A 20,144-nucleotide genomic window follows, 5' to 3' on the forward strand; every position below is an offset into this window, starting at 1 on the left:
GTGATTATTACTCATAACCATTATCACTGTTTTCAAGTGCTCAGCAAACGGACAGAAAGGCTACTGTTACCAGACCCTGTGCTGAGCAGAGGGGATCAAAAGTAAGATCCGTTGCCACATTCCATAAGGCAGAGGGCCTGGTCTTTTCAAACATGGGATGCCATGAAAAATATAAAAAGGGGAAGTGATTGTCTAAAATAAAAGACATGGACATATATACACACCAAATGTAAAGCAGATAGCTAGTGGGAAGCAGCCGCATAGCACAGGGAGATCAGCTCAGTGCTTTGTGACCACCTAGAGGGGTGGGATAGGGAGGGTGGGAGGGAGACTTGAGAGGGAGGAGATATGGGAATTTCTGTTTATGTATAGCTGACTCACTTTATTATACAGCAGAAACTAACACAGCATTGTGAAGCAATTATACTCCAATAAAGATGTTAAAAAAGAATAAAAGAGCTAAACTGATACAAACTACCATATATAAAATAAACAACAAGGTTCTACTGTACAGCACAGGGAACTACATTCAATAGCCTGTGATAAACCACAATGGGAAAAAATACGAAAAAGAACATATATACATATAACTAAATCACTTCTCTGTGCAGCAGAAATTTTAAATCAACTATACTTCAACACAAAATTTTAAATCACTTATTTCAATTTTTAATGTTATATTTAAACATTTATCTATGATTAAAGACTTCCTTCAAAATATTGCTACTATACAGAGAAAAACAACTGCCCAAATGCCTGGGCTCTTCCTTCTCACTTCCAAAATCTGCGAGTCAACACCCTGCACATATATCCTGAGGGCTCTGTTGTTTCCTTCTTACCTGACACTCGGTTGCCACATATGCTCCTACACCAGTATTTCATCAATGATTATTATCAGTTAATTTTAATTAGGGCAAAAATGATTCCCAATTGCCATATATTGAAAAATTAAGAATTGTACATTCTAATACAAGGCTCCTTCACAAATCACCTCACTTGCCTGAGTTATGCCATTCCAGATCCTTGATATGTGTTCTCACCAGGAAAACATATTTAAGTTTCCTTTCATCAGCTTATTGATTGAACTTCTAAGGCTTCCTTCCATTTTTCCTCTATTGAGCTAACCACTTTCATTTATAGAACTCAGTTACTACAAGTCCACATCTTTTCATCAAACTAAATAAATAAATCTGATATGAGATAATCTCTTCCTAATCTTACCTGGTTTAAACAGGTCAAATATAACTCAATATTATAAAACAAATTAAGACTTACTTAGGCTTATAAGAGATATTCACATCCCTGTCTGCCAGTAACAGCCCTGACTTAAATACTTCCAAGAGGCCTGAGGTAATTTCTAAACTTCCTTAATTTTTTATCAAGAATAGTGCCAAAGAAAGTGGGCCACCTTAAAATGCATCATATTCTTCATCTCATTATTCAGCTCCTCTAAGTCTGTTCTTTCAACATTAAAGAACCTATCATACCTAATTCTGTTAATAAGTATCAAACAGAATTCATGCTTTACCAGGCTTCCTTTAAAAGCAAACAGCACCCCTATTCTCCAAGAGGTTATCATTCTCTTTTCCTCACACAACATCAATCCATCAGCAAGAACAATTCGAAAGGAGAACCCAACTCAGTTCACTTCCCACCTGTGGATTATATTACCTACAGACCTATGTTTAAGAATGAAAAAGAAAAATTGGTTACAGATGCTGACAGAAGCAACATTTATACACATGAAAAGACTGATTGAAAGTATGTAAGGAAAATCAGCAAAGATGATTGCTTAAAAGCACCCTAGATGCTATCACAGAAGAGAGTTAAGACCCTGAGACAGAGGGGTAAAAGAAATTATAAGAGGGTAGAGAGTCCATTTAGAAGCAACCACATTCCACAAATCTGTACCATCTCATCAACCTTTACTATTTATGTGACTGAATCGTCCAGTTTCTCTATGAGGAAAAGAATAATATGGGAGAAAAGCTGTTTGCAAACATATCTTCAAATAGTAGGCTCTAAAAGAAATGAAATATAAACTTAGAAACTAAAATAGATATGAACAATAATTAAGTTATGACATACCGTACAGAGATCCTTATATTGCAGCTTTTGGAATTTTGTATCTGTGTTTCCTGCACATAGTTCCACATAACCAAGAACAACTTGAAACACGGTATTATGAATGGCTTGTGTGAAGTGCATATGAAGTTGATCCATTGCTGTCTATGGAAAGAAAAAACATACAACATAATCTCATATTATTAAAATAAATTTCAACAGATTTTAAAAACACAGGAAAAAATCTTTACCAATTTTAGCTACAGCATGAATAACTATTACACACAGAATTATAAGTGTTGATTATTTGCAAATAACCCTGCAAATAACCAGAACATCATACCACTAAAGATAAATCTGAATTGTGAACACTGCTCTGTTGTTCTGTATTTATCACTGGTACCCATCCTACCTTTTCCCAAACATGTCATGCATAATCACACCTTTGGATGCGATCTGCCATCATTCCTTTACATTGTTCAGGATACTCAACGGTCATCTTCTCAGAGAAGCCTTTCCTGACTATCCTATATAAATTAGTACTTTGCATCACTCTATCCACTTACACTGATTTCTTTCTTTAATGTTTGTCTCCCTCACTAGAAGGTAAGATACATGAGGGCCTATATCCAGGTGCCTGGAGCAATGCACATAGTAGGTACCCATAAATAGTTAATGAGTTAAAGAATTCATCTAATGGGGGAAACCAGAAGTTATAGTTGTATTTTCAAAGGTCTTTAAACATGTCCCTTGAAATTACCAAATGTCTTCCTTCTAGTATTTTTCCCTAGGTATAGCTTCAGATATAAAAACTAATAAAGTACAATAAATAACCAAACTTCTTTATTCTTATTATAAAATGTAAATAGAGTTTAAGTAGTTTGGTAAAGTCTTCAATTTCCTTCTAAGACAAGAGACCATTTAAGGGAAGAAAACATTTACACCTATCATGTTTGGATGTTCTCTAGAAAAATGTATAATCCTATATTTGCAGAAGATATAATTAATTTTCAAACTGTGGCCTCTACTTCAAATTTTTCAAGGAAGCCCTTGAGCAGTAAAAGTATGTAAAGCCATGCATCATGGGAGCAGTGAGGACATTCTGAGAATAATAGAATCCTTTGAAAAATCTGATAAATGCAACAGACCTGTTTTACAACAAATGTACACAATGCACAAAAGTTTACATACAACTTTGAGGGAGTCATGATGGCCCATCTAGGAACCATGAGGCTCCAAATTTAGAAGTTCTTATTTGAGACCAAGAGTTGAGGTAAAAAAGACTACAATTCTCTCCCACTGAATTATCTCATAATATACTTTTTAAAAAACCTACATAGAATGGTGAAAATATTAAACCTGAGAAACATTTCATAGTTTAAAACAGACTTCTGTAATGTTTTAATCACACTACACACACTCTGAGCCTATGAGATCATGTTACTATTGTTAATACAACATAAAAATTTACTTTGTTAAATGAAACTTTTTAAGCACTCTATATTAATAATAATATTCAAACTTAAGCAATCATGAAGATCAACAGATCCCTGACTAAGAAAAAAGAAAACATCCTTTCAAAACTAACCTGTGTTTTTCCAAGAAGTCGATAAGCTTGTTGAACCTTGGTATAATGGTTAATGTCAAAATTCTTGCAGATTTTGGACAGAGCAACATCCAACTGTTCCTGTATAATTAAAAGAGGCAAGAGGTGGTTAAGGAATTATATTTTCAAGGTAGTAAGAAGAAAATATTAAGACTAATTTCTCACTTTTAACTAATATCTAAACACATTTACTATTACACTGGATTTAATAGTCAAAAACAAATTTAAATAAAAATATAAATAAATTATAATTCTTATTACCAGCTATACTCAAGTTTATTGAGATGTTATTAATATATGAGTTTTTTAAAAAACCACGCCTAGTGTTTCAAGGGACACAAAACAATTATCATAGTCTCTAAAAGAATTTTAGTTTTTAATTTTACTTAACTATGTTTCCTCAAGCATCTGCTAAAATCTTACAATTATATGAACTGAGTTTGTAGGACTACTGAAAAATAAAACAATCCTTCTGTAAATCACTGAAAAGCATTGATAATTTTCAAGAAAACTACATTGACCTTAAAAGTACATACCTCAAGGTACTGCTCTTTTATATCTAAATGTACCAACTTTGTTTATGGGTTTCTATCTCAATGATTTCATTTTAAGATAAATATTATTCTGTACTTATAGAGAAAATTATAAGAATGAAAGAAACTGAGCTTTGAAAGAAAGTCCTCATTAAAATTTTCACGTGATTATTTACTTAAGGGATTTTCAAAGCAGTTCTATTTATGTTTATCAAATAAACTGTCATTCTTACAATTAGGAAATAATTGCATTTATGATCAAAAACTACTTTTACAAAAATCACTTGAAAGTCTAGCCTCAACTTTTCTAAGTACTCTCATCAGGAAAACAACAAAATAAAGTACCAGAAGAAACCAAATAATTCTTATTAAGTTTATAAATGAGCACTCTGCTTTGCAAAGATTCTGAGGAAAGAGATGAACTCTGAATAAATGTAGGAGGAAAAGGCTTTATGCTCACAGTAACATAGCTTTTCCTTTCCAGTTTCTACATATTTGATGAATTGTATGAGATATTATTATGAGGTTTAGGAATTTAGGAGGGTTATCATCAGCCAATAATCATTCTTAAATAAATAAACTCACTAAACTAAAAAGGAGTAGCAGTTGATAATCAAAAAATAATTAATACATGGTTAAGTATTTTGCGTATAGTTTACATGAGAACACACCTATGACTAACAGTTTAGGGATCTTGCTGGATATGGTAATATTTTCAAATACTCTTTTCAGATCCCACAATTCCTAAAGTATTATTGAGAGTACAAGTAAATTAACATTAACTTGACCATGCACAGATATTCCAAATGAAAAACACAAAGCACAGTGATGTAGAAACACTGATAATAACATGAAAGTCAAAACATAAGATGCATCTACGCTATTCAAAAACCTCTGAAAAGAAAAAGTCATTTAACTTAATACATAATTCTTCTTACCTCAATTTGCTCTAAAGTATCTTGCAGCTTTGAATTCAGTTCACTATTAAATAAAACAGAATTAGGTGTGTCAATCTTTAAAAGAGACAAACTGAATAATTAAATGCACAGATCAATAGTATGAGCAATAAGTTGTGCTGCTGATCCTAAAGACAGTACAAAAAGGCAAGAAAAATAAATAAAAGGAAAAGAATTAGAAAGGAAGAAACAGAAGAGTCATCACTAGCAGCAACAGGATTGTGTGGGCAGAAAATCCTGAAGAATCTATAGATAAAACTAAGAATTTAAGAATTAAATACTGATAGCAAGTTTTAAAGATAATAAGTATAATATAGATGAAAAGTAAAATGTCAAAAATAAACTTAATCCCTATATATTAGAAACAAAGAATTAGACAATGAAATTTTTAGAAATACAATTTCAAAAAACCAAATACCTGGGAATAAATCAAATAAAAAATATACAAAATACAGCTAAAATAAAGAAGACTTAACTACATAGAGGTATATACCATGTAAACAGACTAAAACCTTCAATATTATTGATATCAGTTCTCACCAAAATGATCTCCTAGCATAACTGAAATTCTAATCAAAATCCCAGAAGGCTTTTTAATGTAGAAACTGACAAGCTGCTTCTAAAATTTATGTGGAAACTCAAAGGGCTAAGACCAGTCAAGAATACTGTGAAGAACAATGCTGTAAGACATATACTAAAATAGGTTAAGGTTTATTATAAAGTTACAGCAATAAGATAGTGTGGTACTTATTATAAGGATACATAAACAGAGCAACAGAACAGAATAAAAACGAAGGGTAAAAGCCTTAAACAGATACTTGTCGAAGGAGATACCCAATTGGCCAATAAAACAGATAAATATGCACTCCATCAGGCATTCAGGAAATGCAAATTAAAACTGCAATAAGACAGTATAACAAACGACCAGAATGGCTAAAAATATTTTTTAAAAATTAAAAATGACATCAACAAATGTTGGCAAGGATGTAGAACAAAAGGAACACGCAATTCAATCCTGGAGGAAGGGAAAACTGATAGCACCTCTTGGGAAACTGTTACTACGTCCTAAAACTCAACACACAAATACTCTATGTCCCAGAAGTCCTAGATATGTATCTTTCATAAGTGCATACACAGTCCTTCCAGCATTATTTGTAATAGGCAAAATGAAGCAACTCAATTGTCTGTGAACAATTAAATGGGTAAAGTGAGATATATTTATGATGAAATACTATAGCAATGAAAATATACTACCTGAATCTCAAAAACATAATATTGGACAAAAAGAAGTCAGTTTGTATAAATGGAATCATACAGTATGTACTTTTTAAAGTTCAAAACAGGCAAAACTAACGTTAGTAACAGAAGCCAGAACACTGGTTACCTTGGGAAAATAATGACTGGAATGGGGCATGAAGGAAGTTTCTGGGGTACTAGAAATGTTCTAGTTCTGTTTCTGGGAGGTAATTACACAATTATGTTCACTTTGTAAAAATATATTGAGTTATACACTTGGGATATGTGATTGAATCTGATTTTTTCCCCTTTAATTCTCCCTAGGTCAGTTTTTTAAAAAACTGATATTATTTGAATTATAATATCCCAATATTAAAAAAGATCTGTGGTATCTAAAGATCTGCGGTATCTAACAAAATAAATACAATTTTAGAGAAAACATTTTTAACAAAAGAGGTTAAGGCGAAACTAAAATAAAACAGTAAGAACAAGTGGAAGATGTAGTTTAATACACCAAAATTATACAAGGTTTTTTACAACTGTCATCTGATTATAAATGTGACTCTCAAAGTCCTAGCAGCCAAAACAAATAGGGAAGCCCAGAGTACACAATTCAGTGTCCAGAATATCAAAATACACCAGTAACTCAAGAGAAAAAACAAAACAAAGAGAAAAAAAAACAATTTTGTTGGCATTAAGCGAGAGAGAAAATTTTGCCAGTCTTGATAAAGAGGAGAGCAATATTTTATCTCCTAAGGAACAACACCCTTGGTAACAGCCTTACAGAATATACAATATGGATTCATGGACTCCTTGTCTTTGCTTCTTATAGAGCCTTTTAATGCAAACTGAGGAGATAACACCAAAGTGGTTTGATAGAGAGAGAGACAGATACAAATGCAAAGCAATTTGTCAGAAAAGTAAAACCAATAACAATACAAGTATCCAGTTTCTGATGGTCTCAAAGATAAACATCCAAACACGTAAAGGAATTAGACCATTTTCTACAAATATTATTTATCATAAGCATGCTTTTGATTAAGGTTGAGAATTGAAGATTATATTCTCTAGTAAACACTGAGAATGAACAAATCTTCAGGATTTGACAATCAACAGTGTAGGATTAATACCTTATTTTAAAAATTAGGGTCTCTAACCAGGATTTATGCCTGAAAAAATAGCCACAGACAAAAATATAGGTTAAGGAAATACTTGTAGGCAGGAGTGAGATTTTCCTTTAAAAAAATGATTCTGAGAATTTCTGTCTGAAAAAGAATAAATGAATGAATGAAAAAAAAAGGAATGAGAGCTAAAGGCTTCAAAATAATACCTCTAAAAGGATAGCCATGATAGCACCTTAGCACTTAGAATTAATTCCTCATTCCACCCAATTAAAAAAAAAATCAGTATCAACTCCCAGAGTTGTTCCTTCTCCCATGTTCTCTCTTTTGATTCATATGACTACCACCCATTCAATCCAAGCTGGAAATTCTAAAGTCATCTTTAATTCTTCTCTCTCTTCATATATAACTGGTAATCAAACCCTGATCATTCAACCATTTCAGTATTTCTCATATCCACCTATGCTTCTCCTTTATCAAGTTTGTGCTCTAAATCAAGTATTATCACTTAATAACCTCCTAATGAATCTCTGCAGACAACACATACATCCCACCCTTCAACTCACACATCCATTTATTTGATGAACACCATCAACCTGCATACCAAACATTGTACAACAAACTCCAAAAAGCTTTCAGGGATAGCTCTGAGCAGGAGTCTAACTCCAGACTGGATTTGGTCAACATTCTGTTTGATTTGGCAGATGCATCATTTTCAAATAGCTTGTATGTGAAAGGCTTTAGGCAAGGCCCGACAGTCCTGTGGACCTGACCATTTCCTGCTGTCATCTGGCAGCTTCATATATATGTTACCTGCCTGGTCCCTAAAGACATCTGAGTTTGCAGTTCCTAAGTAAAGCAGAAATAAAAATCACATTAATCCACTACTTTAAAATGTTTGATGGCTCCCGATTAAACCAAGGATAAAGCCCCAAATTAGCATGGCACATAAGACTTAACAATTGACATGAAAAATTAGCTTCCCATTCACTTGTCAGTGCTTATACAGTTGACCCTTGAACAACAGGGATTGGAACTGCACTGGTCGACTTACAAGCGGATATTTTTCAATAGTAAATACTACAGTACTACATAATCCTCGGTTGAATCCTCGGAAGCAGAATCACAGATTCAGAGTATAATTTATAACTATATAAGTTATACATGGATTTTCGACTGAGCTGAGGGTTAGCGCCCTTCACCCCTACATTGTTCAAGGGTCAACTGTATTTTAGTCATATGGACTATGTGCAACTCCCCAAACAAACCCCAGACTTTCACACCCTCTGTTCTTGCATATAATGTTCACAATAACTATAAAGTACATTCTCCTTTTCTCACTTGGGCCCAAATGTCCATCTATCTTCCAAATGTCATCTTTTCTCAGAAGTCTTCCTCTGCTGACTGTTCCCTTACGTTTCACAATGCTCTGCTTACAGCACCCTGAATTATAGTAAAGAAATATCTGTGACTATCTGTCAGAGCAGACTGTGGCTTATTCCCCAGTGACACCCCAGGACTAATTAAACTCACTGCCTGACTCAGAGCAGGTAATAAATATCTGCAAAGTCAAATTTGCAATTTAAACAAAAAATGACAAAATTTTACCATCATTCTTTCAGCCCCCATTTTCTACTTCAAATTAAAAAAAAAAAACTACAGAGATAAAAAAAAAAGAAGAACGTTTTAGAAGAAAAAGAGTCAGACATGCTCTGGGTCTACAGGTGCCTTAGTGAAAGAAAAAGAGATAAGCAGAGTGGAAGCTGGTTCCACTCCTCTAACACACAGGGCTCAGAAGTTCACCTAAGGTTGAAGCTAGAGACACAGATATGGAGAAGCAAGAACATCCAGAATAATAAATATCAGAACTGGTAAACATATTCTCAGGGAATATTCTCAGGGAATATTGTGAGTTTGGAGAAAAAAGGAATATATCTAAACTAATTCATAGGTGAGAGTAATGATTTTTTCAGCTTCTTAATTGAAAAAATGGGCTTTAGAGTTTATTTACAATGTTATTATAAATCTAGATGTTTTTATTGCTTCTATTATTTATGGTTAAAATGGTTTTATAGCCTATATATTAAGAGTTAATGCAAACATGGTAAATAGTATGCAGAAAATTTTAAATATAAAATTTATACATCAAACATTTTGGTCTTATTAAAAATGCTCTCAAAATCTACAACTGTAGTTTGATAACAGTTTGCTACTAATTAAAGATACATATGTAAAAATGTGATTAACGAGTGGACATATTAAATGTACAGCCTTTAAAGAAACCCTTAGCCATCATTTAGAAACCTGAATTCCAGTTATTTCAGTCAATTAATCAAAGTACGTAAAAAGGACCTATTCATAAACATTTGGATAAATAAAAGCTACATTACAGTAAAAAAAAATTACCAGTTGTAAGGTGAAAGGCTAAAAGCTATTAAAGGCTATCTGCAAGTGAATGGAATGAATCAAACAATTTTGGGGTGGCATTTTTATAATCACTATAGAAAATATTAAAGATAACGTATCCATAAATAATTAAAAGTTTTCTTTTAAATAACTGATCTGGACACACACTTGCAAAATGTGTCTTGGAAAGTTGCATATAAATCAAAATTTTGTACAAAGTTGACGTGCTGAAAGACAAGATAGTATGAAAGTAATTAGCCTCTTAATGATCTTTCCCTGTTCTGTTATTAAGCCATGTGATTTAAGACAAGTCTCTTAATAACTCTGGGCATCAGTTTCCTATGCAAAAGTGGGCTGGATCTAAAAGGTTGCTTCTAGCTCTAAAGTTTCAAGATTCCATTATATGCTGAACACCAGTTACCCAATTACCACATCTTTATATATGGTTCAGTAGAGTGCTAAAACTTCTGAAATACACGTAAGTAAAATTTATTCTTCCAAGTTTATACTGTATGTCCATGGGCCCTGGAAACTCCAGTCTGTTTAGATCAAAGGTCTATTCCAATGATTTCAGTCTACTCACTGCTGCTGAGTTTATCAACAGACCTCACAGAAAACGTGATTTTCAAACACTTTGAAGCTAAACAAACAACTCTGAGGTACCATGAAGTGTCCACATGATCCTTCAAACCATGAACAAACTGTAAAAGAACTCTGAAGATCACTTTGGATCTACCCAGATCTCTGCCCACACACTGTTCAGAATTCCCTGACCTAACGCAGAACACAATCATTCACCACAGAGAAAGCCTACAGTCCATTACTAAGGACACTAAAAATGTTCACAATATCTCCAAACTTTATGAATTGTAATTCCAGAGCAGATGTCAGGCTGAGGAACCAAATCTAGCCAACCGGCTATGTTTCTAAATAAAGTTTTATTGAAACACAGCCATATGCATTTGTTTACATATCATCTAAGGCAGCTCTTGGTCTTCAAGGGCAGAGCCGAATAGTTGCAACCGAGACCTTATGGCCTGCAAAGCTTAAAATATTTATTATCTGGCCCTTTAAAGACAAAGGCCCTCTGCCAACCTTGTGCTAGAGTTCAGCAGAAGACCTTTTAGTTGGTCAACTGATCAAAGTTAAAACAAGAATATTTATGTGTACTGAATATTTTAACTAAAATTGTATAAATGTACTTCATTCACCCATTTCTTTTTTTTTTGTGGTACGCGGGCCTCTCACTGTTGTGGCCTCTCCCGTTGCAGAGCACAGGCTCCAGACGCGCAGGCTCAGCGGACATGGCTCACGGGCCCAGCCGCTCCGCGGCACGTGGGATCTTCCCGGACCGGGGCACGAACCCGCGTCCCCTGCATCGGCAGGCGGACTCTCAACCACTGCGCCACCAGGGAAGCCCTATTCACCCATTTCTGATTTTGAGCCAAGGTCTTGTCTTTTCATTTGACTGGAGTTTTAACTTCTTAGTCTCATATAAGCCAAATGACTAGTAAATTGTCTGTAATTTCAAGTTTCAGTTTCTCAAAAGTGAAGGAGCTTAAAAACAAATGCAAAGCAATCCAAATGTCAGATCACACTGCTACCTTATATGCCCCAATTTATGAGTTGTTTCATCTACAAAAAATTCAAAAGGAAATTCATTTTTAACAATATGTTGTTTTTCTAATGCATTCAACTTACTTTCAAAAAATTTTGTTTCATCTCATTAGTTTATTTACTTAAACAACATAAATACAGTAACAAACACAACTGGCAGAAATAGGTTTTAGGAAAAAATAAAATTAACTCTAGTAAGAATATAACTCAGATACTGGAGCAGAATAATATAAACTGGCCTAATAGCCATGAGCTTCCACTACACATAATAGTTATCACACTGGTAGACAGTCTAGCATAGTTGTGGTTTAAGAACAACAAGCTCTGCAACCCAACAGATCTATGTTTAAATCCTGGCTTTGCCACTTATTTTATAGAGCATCGACATCCTCATCTATAGAAGAGAGACAATAACACCTCCGAGGAATATTTTGTTAATGCTAAATAAGAAAAAGTAAGGAAAATGACAAGTACAGCACTTGACACATAGTAAAGGCCAAAATTTTTTAAGTATTATTATACCATCATCATTATCACCATCATCATGATTCAATATCTTTAGTGAGAAAACCTTATTAAAATATAATTTAGAATTACTGTATGGTCAGTGCTGCCTTAGCTAATGGTGCCTAGCTTCTACTCCCACTCCTATAAATGTCAGTATTTCCCATCCCTGCTGGGGTATGGGAAGTGAGCCATTCACAGGTTGAACATGTCTGATGGCTTTCGTTTATGCACTCTGTGCTCTTAACTGGTATATTATCCCACAGTCCTGCCTGTTAACTGCCTATTACAAACTCCTAGAGAAATAAATTTCAAGAGCTCTTGGTATAACAAGTAACATAGCATCTCATGCAGTTAAGCATTAAGTAATACTTCATTCTTGTCTCATCATCTAGGAGTAAAGAGTGACACAGGACTTTTCTAGACAGGTGAAATCTTATAACTTCAAGTAGAAAAAAAAATCCTAAAAGTTCTAAAGGAAAGACACTATTTATGGTGGAATGAGAATCGGAGTAGCATCTGACTTTGTCCTACAAAACAGAAGGCTAGAAAAGACAGCTGAGCAATGCCTTCCATTTTCTAAGGAAAAAAATAATTTTTCTTTCAATTGTATATGGACTAAATAAAGGTCATTTCAAAATCTGAACACTTACACCCCATGTATCCCATATCAAAAAAAATAATTTTCAGAGAGGTAACTATAACAACACAGGACAAAGAAATACACAAAAAAGGAATATTACAAAGAAATGATAGTAGCCGAGTCATACCAAAAAGGTGAAAAATGTTCAACAGAAATAGAAAGACACTAATGGATTTTGATTTTCGTTCAGAGACAAAGGATTATTTTTCCTTTTTTATAAGTCCAATCACTCAGTTCTGCAGATAATAATATTTAAATAAACATAATATAGTAAATATGATTCCTATTAGGTTAGTTTTTTAGAAGTAACCTGTTAGAAAAGGCACAGATTTAATTATAGTTGTGAAAAGAATATAAACATTATAAACTTGACCAAGTAAAAATAAGAGTTTCACTAACAAAACTTGGAAGATGGAGAAGCAAATAGAAGGAAAATGTATACCAAACACCTATCTCTTATTGATTTTTATTATGGGGAGTAAACAGTCAGAGCATCAACAACTATCTACAATGATAAATCAGGAAAAAGATATTGTCATGTAGTTAAATTACAGTGAAATCTATTAGGAAAAAAATTAATAAGCTGTAAAAGCAGTTTATACTAGGTAGTAGGAAAGGGAATGATGGGTGGTGGGCAGAAAGAAAAACCTTTACCTTTTAAGACCTTTTGTTCAAATATTATGTTTTGTGTAGATTTCACTTTACATTAATTTTAAAGGGCACTGTGTGGGGGAGGAAGCCAGAGGAAAACAAGTTAAGATAAAACATAAGGAATGCAGGTGGTGTCCAAATAGCATGGTATCAATAACTCAGCCCAAGCCAATCAAGCAACAGGGACTTCAGATCTACATACAGGTGTAGCTAAGCAGGCCTGGTGATCCTGAAGAAACACTGCTCAACACTGCTCCAGGCAAGGTTCCTGTGCTCCCCTTGCCTGAGTCTAGAGAAAGAGAGCAGGCACTGCTTGCTAAGATGAAATCAAGGGCAACAAGGGAAGAATAGTCCCCAGCACTGCTGTATTTGTACGTAAAAGCTGTGCTCATTATTCTGTGATTTAAAGTTCTAAAACCTACAATTTTCTTTCAACTGCCAAGATCGTCTTCAGAGAAAAAAATAAAAGGATATTTTAAAGATTATGAGAAATTAAATCCATCTGTGTATGTTAAAATGTAGTACTCAACAAACTAGTTCAGTTGGTACACAAACTTTTCAGAGCATAATCCAGCATGCTCTCAGGTACATTCCAGTAGTTTCTTTCAAATGAAATTTTAAAAAATAAAGAAGTTCTGACTTTTAATAACTTTTCTTGAAACTAATTTAGATAAATGTCAAGTGATAAAGAAATTAAATGCTTCATTCAGACGTATTTTAACATAAACACACTCTGATTCTTATTCCCAGTAAATCCCAACTATATAACTCTCTGTCAATCAACTCAAGAAATGTCAAATAATGTAAAAATGGACCCTGTCAGTTATCAAAGCGAACAAAACTGGTGTTACAGTATCTTTTACTAAAGATGCTGAAACACAGCACATCTCAAGGAAGACACAAGGTATTAAAAGAGGAACATATAATCTACTAAAGAAAAATGAAGAAGTGCATGAGTAGATACACTGTACATATGAATTTGCCTGCAACATGAAAACAAAAAAACAGAAACACCACACAAGAATTCAGAAACGCTCAGAATCATGGAATGATTCTCTTAAAGGACGTTTCTTTAAAAGAATATATTTCTTGATTCTCTAACCATCAACAGGAATAAAAATATATTTAAATACATTTAAATTTAAAGAAAATAAGAGTGTGAATTCAGTTGGAAATGACTATTCCTATGATTACCAGAGTGTCAAATGACTTTTCACCCTGATGCACTCAGGTCCAAGCAAAGATTGAATCTTGCCTTTGCTAAATTCCACAGATCCAGGTAAATTAAAAGAACGTTTAAAGTGTTGGTGAATTATGTCTGAACAGACCCAATGAAAGAGCTCAAGAACAGGTTCAATACTGATTGTATTCAGAAGACCAGAGGAAAAAGAGCAAAACAAAAATAAATGCATAGAATAAGAAAGGGGCATCTAATTAATAAAGACAAAAATAAAAGGAAATTAGAATAAAATTCCTTTCATTTTTGTGGACTCAATCTGTCCCACATAGCAACTAATTCTATTGCTATTTCCTATATCACATTATCTACAAGAAGTGAACAAACCTACGTTCTCCCAACTAGGAGCTAACGGGTGAAATAAGAGGTGAAGGGAGAAGGGGATTGGGTCAGGCAGGATGAATGGTGGCAGGCAAAGGAAACACTGCTCTACGTGGGGGAGAAGAATTGCTGGTGGAGGGCCTATCCTCACCACCAAGCATTTCCAACTAACAGCTCTGCTTTCGGAGCCACCCTGATGTTGTCACTAAATCACCAAGTTAAAAACACAACTCTAACAGATTTCCAGGAAGCCTAAGATAAAATCCCACTACAATGAATTCCTTAGGACATTTTAATGTATCTGTGCATGTATTTTTACCTATTTTCAGAATATAAGACAAACTTTTCTTATTACTGCATGCATGACTCATATGTAAACACAGCATGCCGCTTATAAACCGTATTATCTAAAATAAAACAATGATTAACTTAAATCATTACAGATCTTTTTGATCAAAACTTTTTATCAAAACTCCTCCACATATCACTATATACATAAAAATGAAAAAGTGCTTAGAAGCCACTTCACGCTAACTTGAAAAAGCCCAGATAAGGATTTCTTTCAGTTTTTTATAGTTAACTCTCACCAAGATATTTACTTTAGCAAACCTAAAATAAAAATTTTAATTAATGGAAAAAATGAAGTGTCAACGTGTCACCTGCACCCTCAATCTCCTGCCAACAAATTTCCACACTCATTCTTTCCTATTATAATAGAATGGTGACTTTTTCGAAGTCAATCTCTCCAATAATCCCTACGAAGCTTTATTATTATGTTCTCTGTCTTATTTTTAACCTCTCACTCTTTTGCATTGATTTTCAAACATTCAGGTTGCTCCTTCTCAATTCCACATCTCTCCTCCATATAAAATTTCCTCATCCTACACTTACACTTCAACCAAATCTGTCCCTAACAAGGTCAACTCTGATTTCTTTGTTGTTATAAATGCTATAGATATTTTCGTCCTCAGTTTGCTTGGCATCTCTGCAGCAAAGACTTCATCATGATACCCGTAATCTCATAATTACAACACCTCGTACCTTGGTTTAGCTAACCCCTCCTGCACCTCCTTCAGGTCCTCCTTAGTCTTGACCCCCTAAGGAAAATTAGATCCCAACGCTTCCACCGTATGCTCAACTTCCTTCTCTATAAAGCCCCATTCCACTTGGGCCTACTTCAATCCAAATCCATCTTGATAGACTAAGCACTCTAGAAAACCATGGATTATACTGATTACATTATATGTGGTTCATCACTATACAGCCAATTCCAAAACAAAGCACCAAGCATATAATAAACGCACAGTAAATACATAACTGCCTGAAGCATTTTGAGCCAATCATAAATAAGCTTTTCTCATTCTAACAGATTTATCACCATGAAATGAACTAAATGAGCGCTATGCTTCTTCAGGAGCCAGAAGGCCTTGCTAGAAATTTTCAAATATATTCAACATATTAGAGCTAATTCACTATTCACCCAACTTAATAAGTATAAATGACATAATCAAGTTTTTAATAGTGACAGTTAATCACTGTCAAAATGGATAAAATCAAAATATTACTGGTACTACCCAACTATGCACTTCCTAATCAAATAAAAAGTAGTCGCTTCAATATGCATAATCCTAAAGAAAAAAAAATATCATCTCTAGGGGGAAAATACCTAGTTATTCTACACCCAGCACAGACCTATGATGTGAGAGTATATTAAAAGAAAAAATTTAATCCAAAGCTGTATTAATGTTTTGTTCTATCATAATCCTTTTATTTTTTCAGATACTAGCAATCAACATCTACAATATCAGTGCATCCTGCTCACTGAGTGCCAGATTCTCCATACAGGGGAGACTAAGGGACTACATTCTAGGATAAGTATGAATTTAACTTGAAACTGGGTTTCCTTGGCAAGCTCACTGTTTTCCCTAGATTTTATATTTATTTTTGATGCTTTTAGAGGAATGGCGGAAATTACACTTGAGGATTAGAGATTCCTCAAGGTACTGTCACAACTAATGCAAAACCTTCATTTTAAGCAGACCAAAATCCATTAAGTTAGAACTAAGAGCAGAGGATGCAGTAGCTATTTTTACACTGTACATTTTATAAATAAACAGAAGATATAATACATTAAATACATAATCACTTAAATATTACAAAGATGACTCCTACATAAAGTGAAATCACTTTAAATTGTCCAAAAGAATTCTTATCATGATGAGCCAACAATTGAACCATCTGGATCTGAAAAGCAAACTGCAACAGAACTCTCAATATTTATAAGCTGGGCATAGTTAAGGAGGAAGAATTCCCAAGAGCTGCAATGGAGACATGAACAGATGAATTTATTCTCTACTACTCCATAAAAATGAAATCAATAAGATTGGAAAAAATATGAAAAAGGGTTTCAATGAGGTGACAAGAAACAGGATTAGAAAGTGTCTGATCTTTCAAACCTTAAGAATTGTTATTTATAATTTTACTGTGCTGCTCATTTACAAATAAGAAGGCTAAACTAGAACGTAGCACTTAATATTAATGTTCAGTGTTTATTAACATTGTATGTTACAGAACTCCTATATAAAAATTGACAATAAAGTCAGCTTTAAAATTTTTACATCACCTTACCTTATGCAACTATAATGTTTAAAAGTGCTGGCAGCTTTCTGGCATTCCAGGCACAGCTGAATAGCTCCTGGATAGTCTTCTTCCTGAATCAACAACAGAAGTCATTAGGCTGGAAACATTTTTCTTAAAGCTTCTGAAAAAGAAAAATCTCTGTTCATACTCTATCCAAAGTTACAGCACCAGAAAATTTTAATTCCTCTCAAATAAGGATCATAATACAAACAACAGAAAAATAGTAAAATATAACAAAGCAACTACCTCCAGGCCTAAAATGTATCCATGAAAAAAATATGCTGTTCCCTTAAAAACACAGTAATAGCCCTCTGAGACCATGACATGTAGATAAAGCCTATACAGAAGTACAAGCTGCTTCAGAGGGAAGGAGTTCTTTAACTGTTAACATTCTTCTTTCAGTAATGTTTATATAAAATGTTCCAAAACAGTATGCATTCTACTTGTAATCAACATTCAACAGTTCTACTATCATAAATCCATAAATATTCTTAAACAAATAAATTTGGAAAAAAGTGAAATATTCATTAATGGCCCCAAATATTCCTAAACAGTAATTTAATGCCAAATGAATTTTTCATATGGATTTCTCAAACCCTAGTTTTAGTGGTAATAGTTTAGAAGTAATACAGTGATTATACAGAAAATCATTAAAAAAAAGTTCCTTAAGTTCATAATCTAAATTCAACAAAGGCAATTCAAACCACAGGGGATGCTGAGATGATGACAAAGTACCTACCCAAAGGTGCTCGAGTATTATGGGGAAACACGTAATATATTAGGCTTTGGTGAATCTTATAAGGAAAGTATACAGACAATGTTAAGAAAGCATCAAACAGAAAACAGATGGCTCACTCAGAAAATCAATTAATATATGAGACACCAAACATAACTAATCTATGACATACTCCTCAAATCACTACTTTATGTTAGACACAAAAGATAATTTCATTGCTATTTGGGCACAGATATAATCAAAAGATATTGAAGTTAACACTCCCACATTGCTACAAACTGAACATTTCCCCCAATAATTTTTTCTAAATGAAGTATATCATGTCAATAGAAAAAGATGCACTAGAGCAAGTTCCTTTACATGTCTAAAAATGCTCTTCATACCATATACCAATTTGAGAAAAATGCACATCTGAATTTTTTTCACAATAATTCTCTATTTAATATTATTAGGATCACCAAATTTCCAAGCCTTGTAAACTCACCTCCAGCATTTCACTTAAGCGGACATCTGTTCTTTGCTGGAAAAAACATAAATCAAAAGGTAAAATCTGTTTCAACCATAAAATTAAGCTTTAATTTTTAAAAAGTAACCTGTATATACCAATGTTTTTATAGTTCTCAGAGATTTCAGAAGTCCAATCAGCAACTGACGTTTCCTTTGATTTGCAAGAAGGCCTAAACTAGCTTGAGTAAAACCTTCCTTTGCAATATTCAAGTGTCTGTAAAAGTGAAAAATAAATAGTTAAGTTTCTCTAGTATAATAAGAACACTATCCACACAGAACAATTAGGCAATAATGAAATAGTATCCTGAATTGCTCTTAAATTTGGGGACTGTGAGCACTGTTTGACAAATTTATTCAATGGCTCAAACTAAACCAGCATCACTTGAAGCATGGTGGGTGGTGTGATACCAATCTTCAAACTGTTACTGGTCTACCACAAGAAAAAGTACAGAAATTGAGAATAAGCATTTAAAAACATGTAGAAGAAAAGGTGACAAAACAATTTTATGCTTGATGAATCTAATAATAAAAAAAATTTTTTAAACACACAGAGCAAAAGTTGACACAATAATTTTATGCTTGATGAATCTGATAATAGAAAAAATGAGACTATTTTGTATGTGTTTGGTTGGGTCTTTTAAAATTCATTTTCCTAGTAATTTGTTTTTATTGCATTTTACAAAAACAATAATCTGTAACAAGTTGGAAATTAAAAAAGAAAAAAAAAAGACTGGTCCTTCACCAAAGACAGTTTGAGAAGCACTGATTTAAGCAACACAAAAACAGTAATATTTTTAACCCATAACTAGATTTAAAGACATTTCTCACAGACCTTCGTAGTGCAGTTTTTAGACCATTATATATGTTCAGTTAATGAATGGCATTCTATAAACCGCAATCATCATAAAAAAAAGCAATTTTCCATGACAGTTTCAGAGTTTCTCTTAGACGTTACTCAGCTTGAACAAAGTATCATCAAATGCAATACCTCCTCCCATTTGTGCAGATAACAGCAGCTAACTGAAGACCTGTCTGTAATGAGGTAACTCTTTCAAGTTCCTATGGAAAGATTAGGTGTAGGTTACTGTTTGAGGCATTTTATTTTTCTTTCTTATTGGTATGGTTCTCTAAAAAAAACTTCAGTGGGCTTCAAAGAAAAGCCTGCTTGGAAAACAAAGTAGCAACAAAAATACCTGAACTTGAACATTGTTGGTATATTTTTCCACAAAATTATTTTAAATAACCACTTTCAATGGATTTTCACAATGGCATGTGACAAAATATTTAGGCAGTATTGTTTTTAAGGAAATCTAGATCCAACTTCTTTAGATGGGTGTAAATAAATACTAATAATATATCCGTTTAA

The 20,144-nt window shown here is 33.5% G+C and overlaps 1 protein-coding gene across 1 annotated transcript in view; it reads right to left on the bottom strand.

Annotated features, from left to right (window-relative positions):
- The window catches only part of VPS50 (VPS50 subunit of EARP/GARPII complex), a 129,838-nt gene that overhangs the window by 82,785 nt on the left and 26,909 nt on the right, over positions 1-20,144 (bottom strand). The window contains exons 6-12 of the mRNA XM_081244658.1: positions 19,767-19,837; positions 18,875-18,992; positions 18,756-18,791; positions 17,524-17,606; positions 5,142-5,184; positions 3,653-3,751; positions 2,089-2,229 (exon numbers count right to left, since the gene is read on the bottom strand). Of these exons, the coding sequence (XP_081100784.1) occupies positions 2,089-2,229; positions 3,653-3,751; positions 5,142-5,184; positions 17,524-17,606; positions 18,756-18,791; positions 18,875-18,992; positions 19,767-19,837 (591 nt within the window). The remainder of the gene's footprint in view (positions 1-2,088; positions 2,230-3,652; positions 3,752-5,141; positions 5,185-17,523; positions 17,607-18,755; positions 18,792-18,874; positions 18,993-19,766; positions 19,838-20,144) is intronic.

This window comes from Mesoplodon bidens (genome assembly GCF_964165515.1).
Source record: "Mesoplodon bidens genome assembly, chromosome: 9".
In the NCBI taxonomy this organism is placed as follows: Eukaryota; Metazoa; Chordata; class Mammalia; order Artiodactyla; family Ziphiidae; genus Mesoplodon; species Mesoplodon bidens.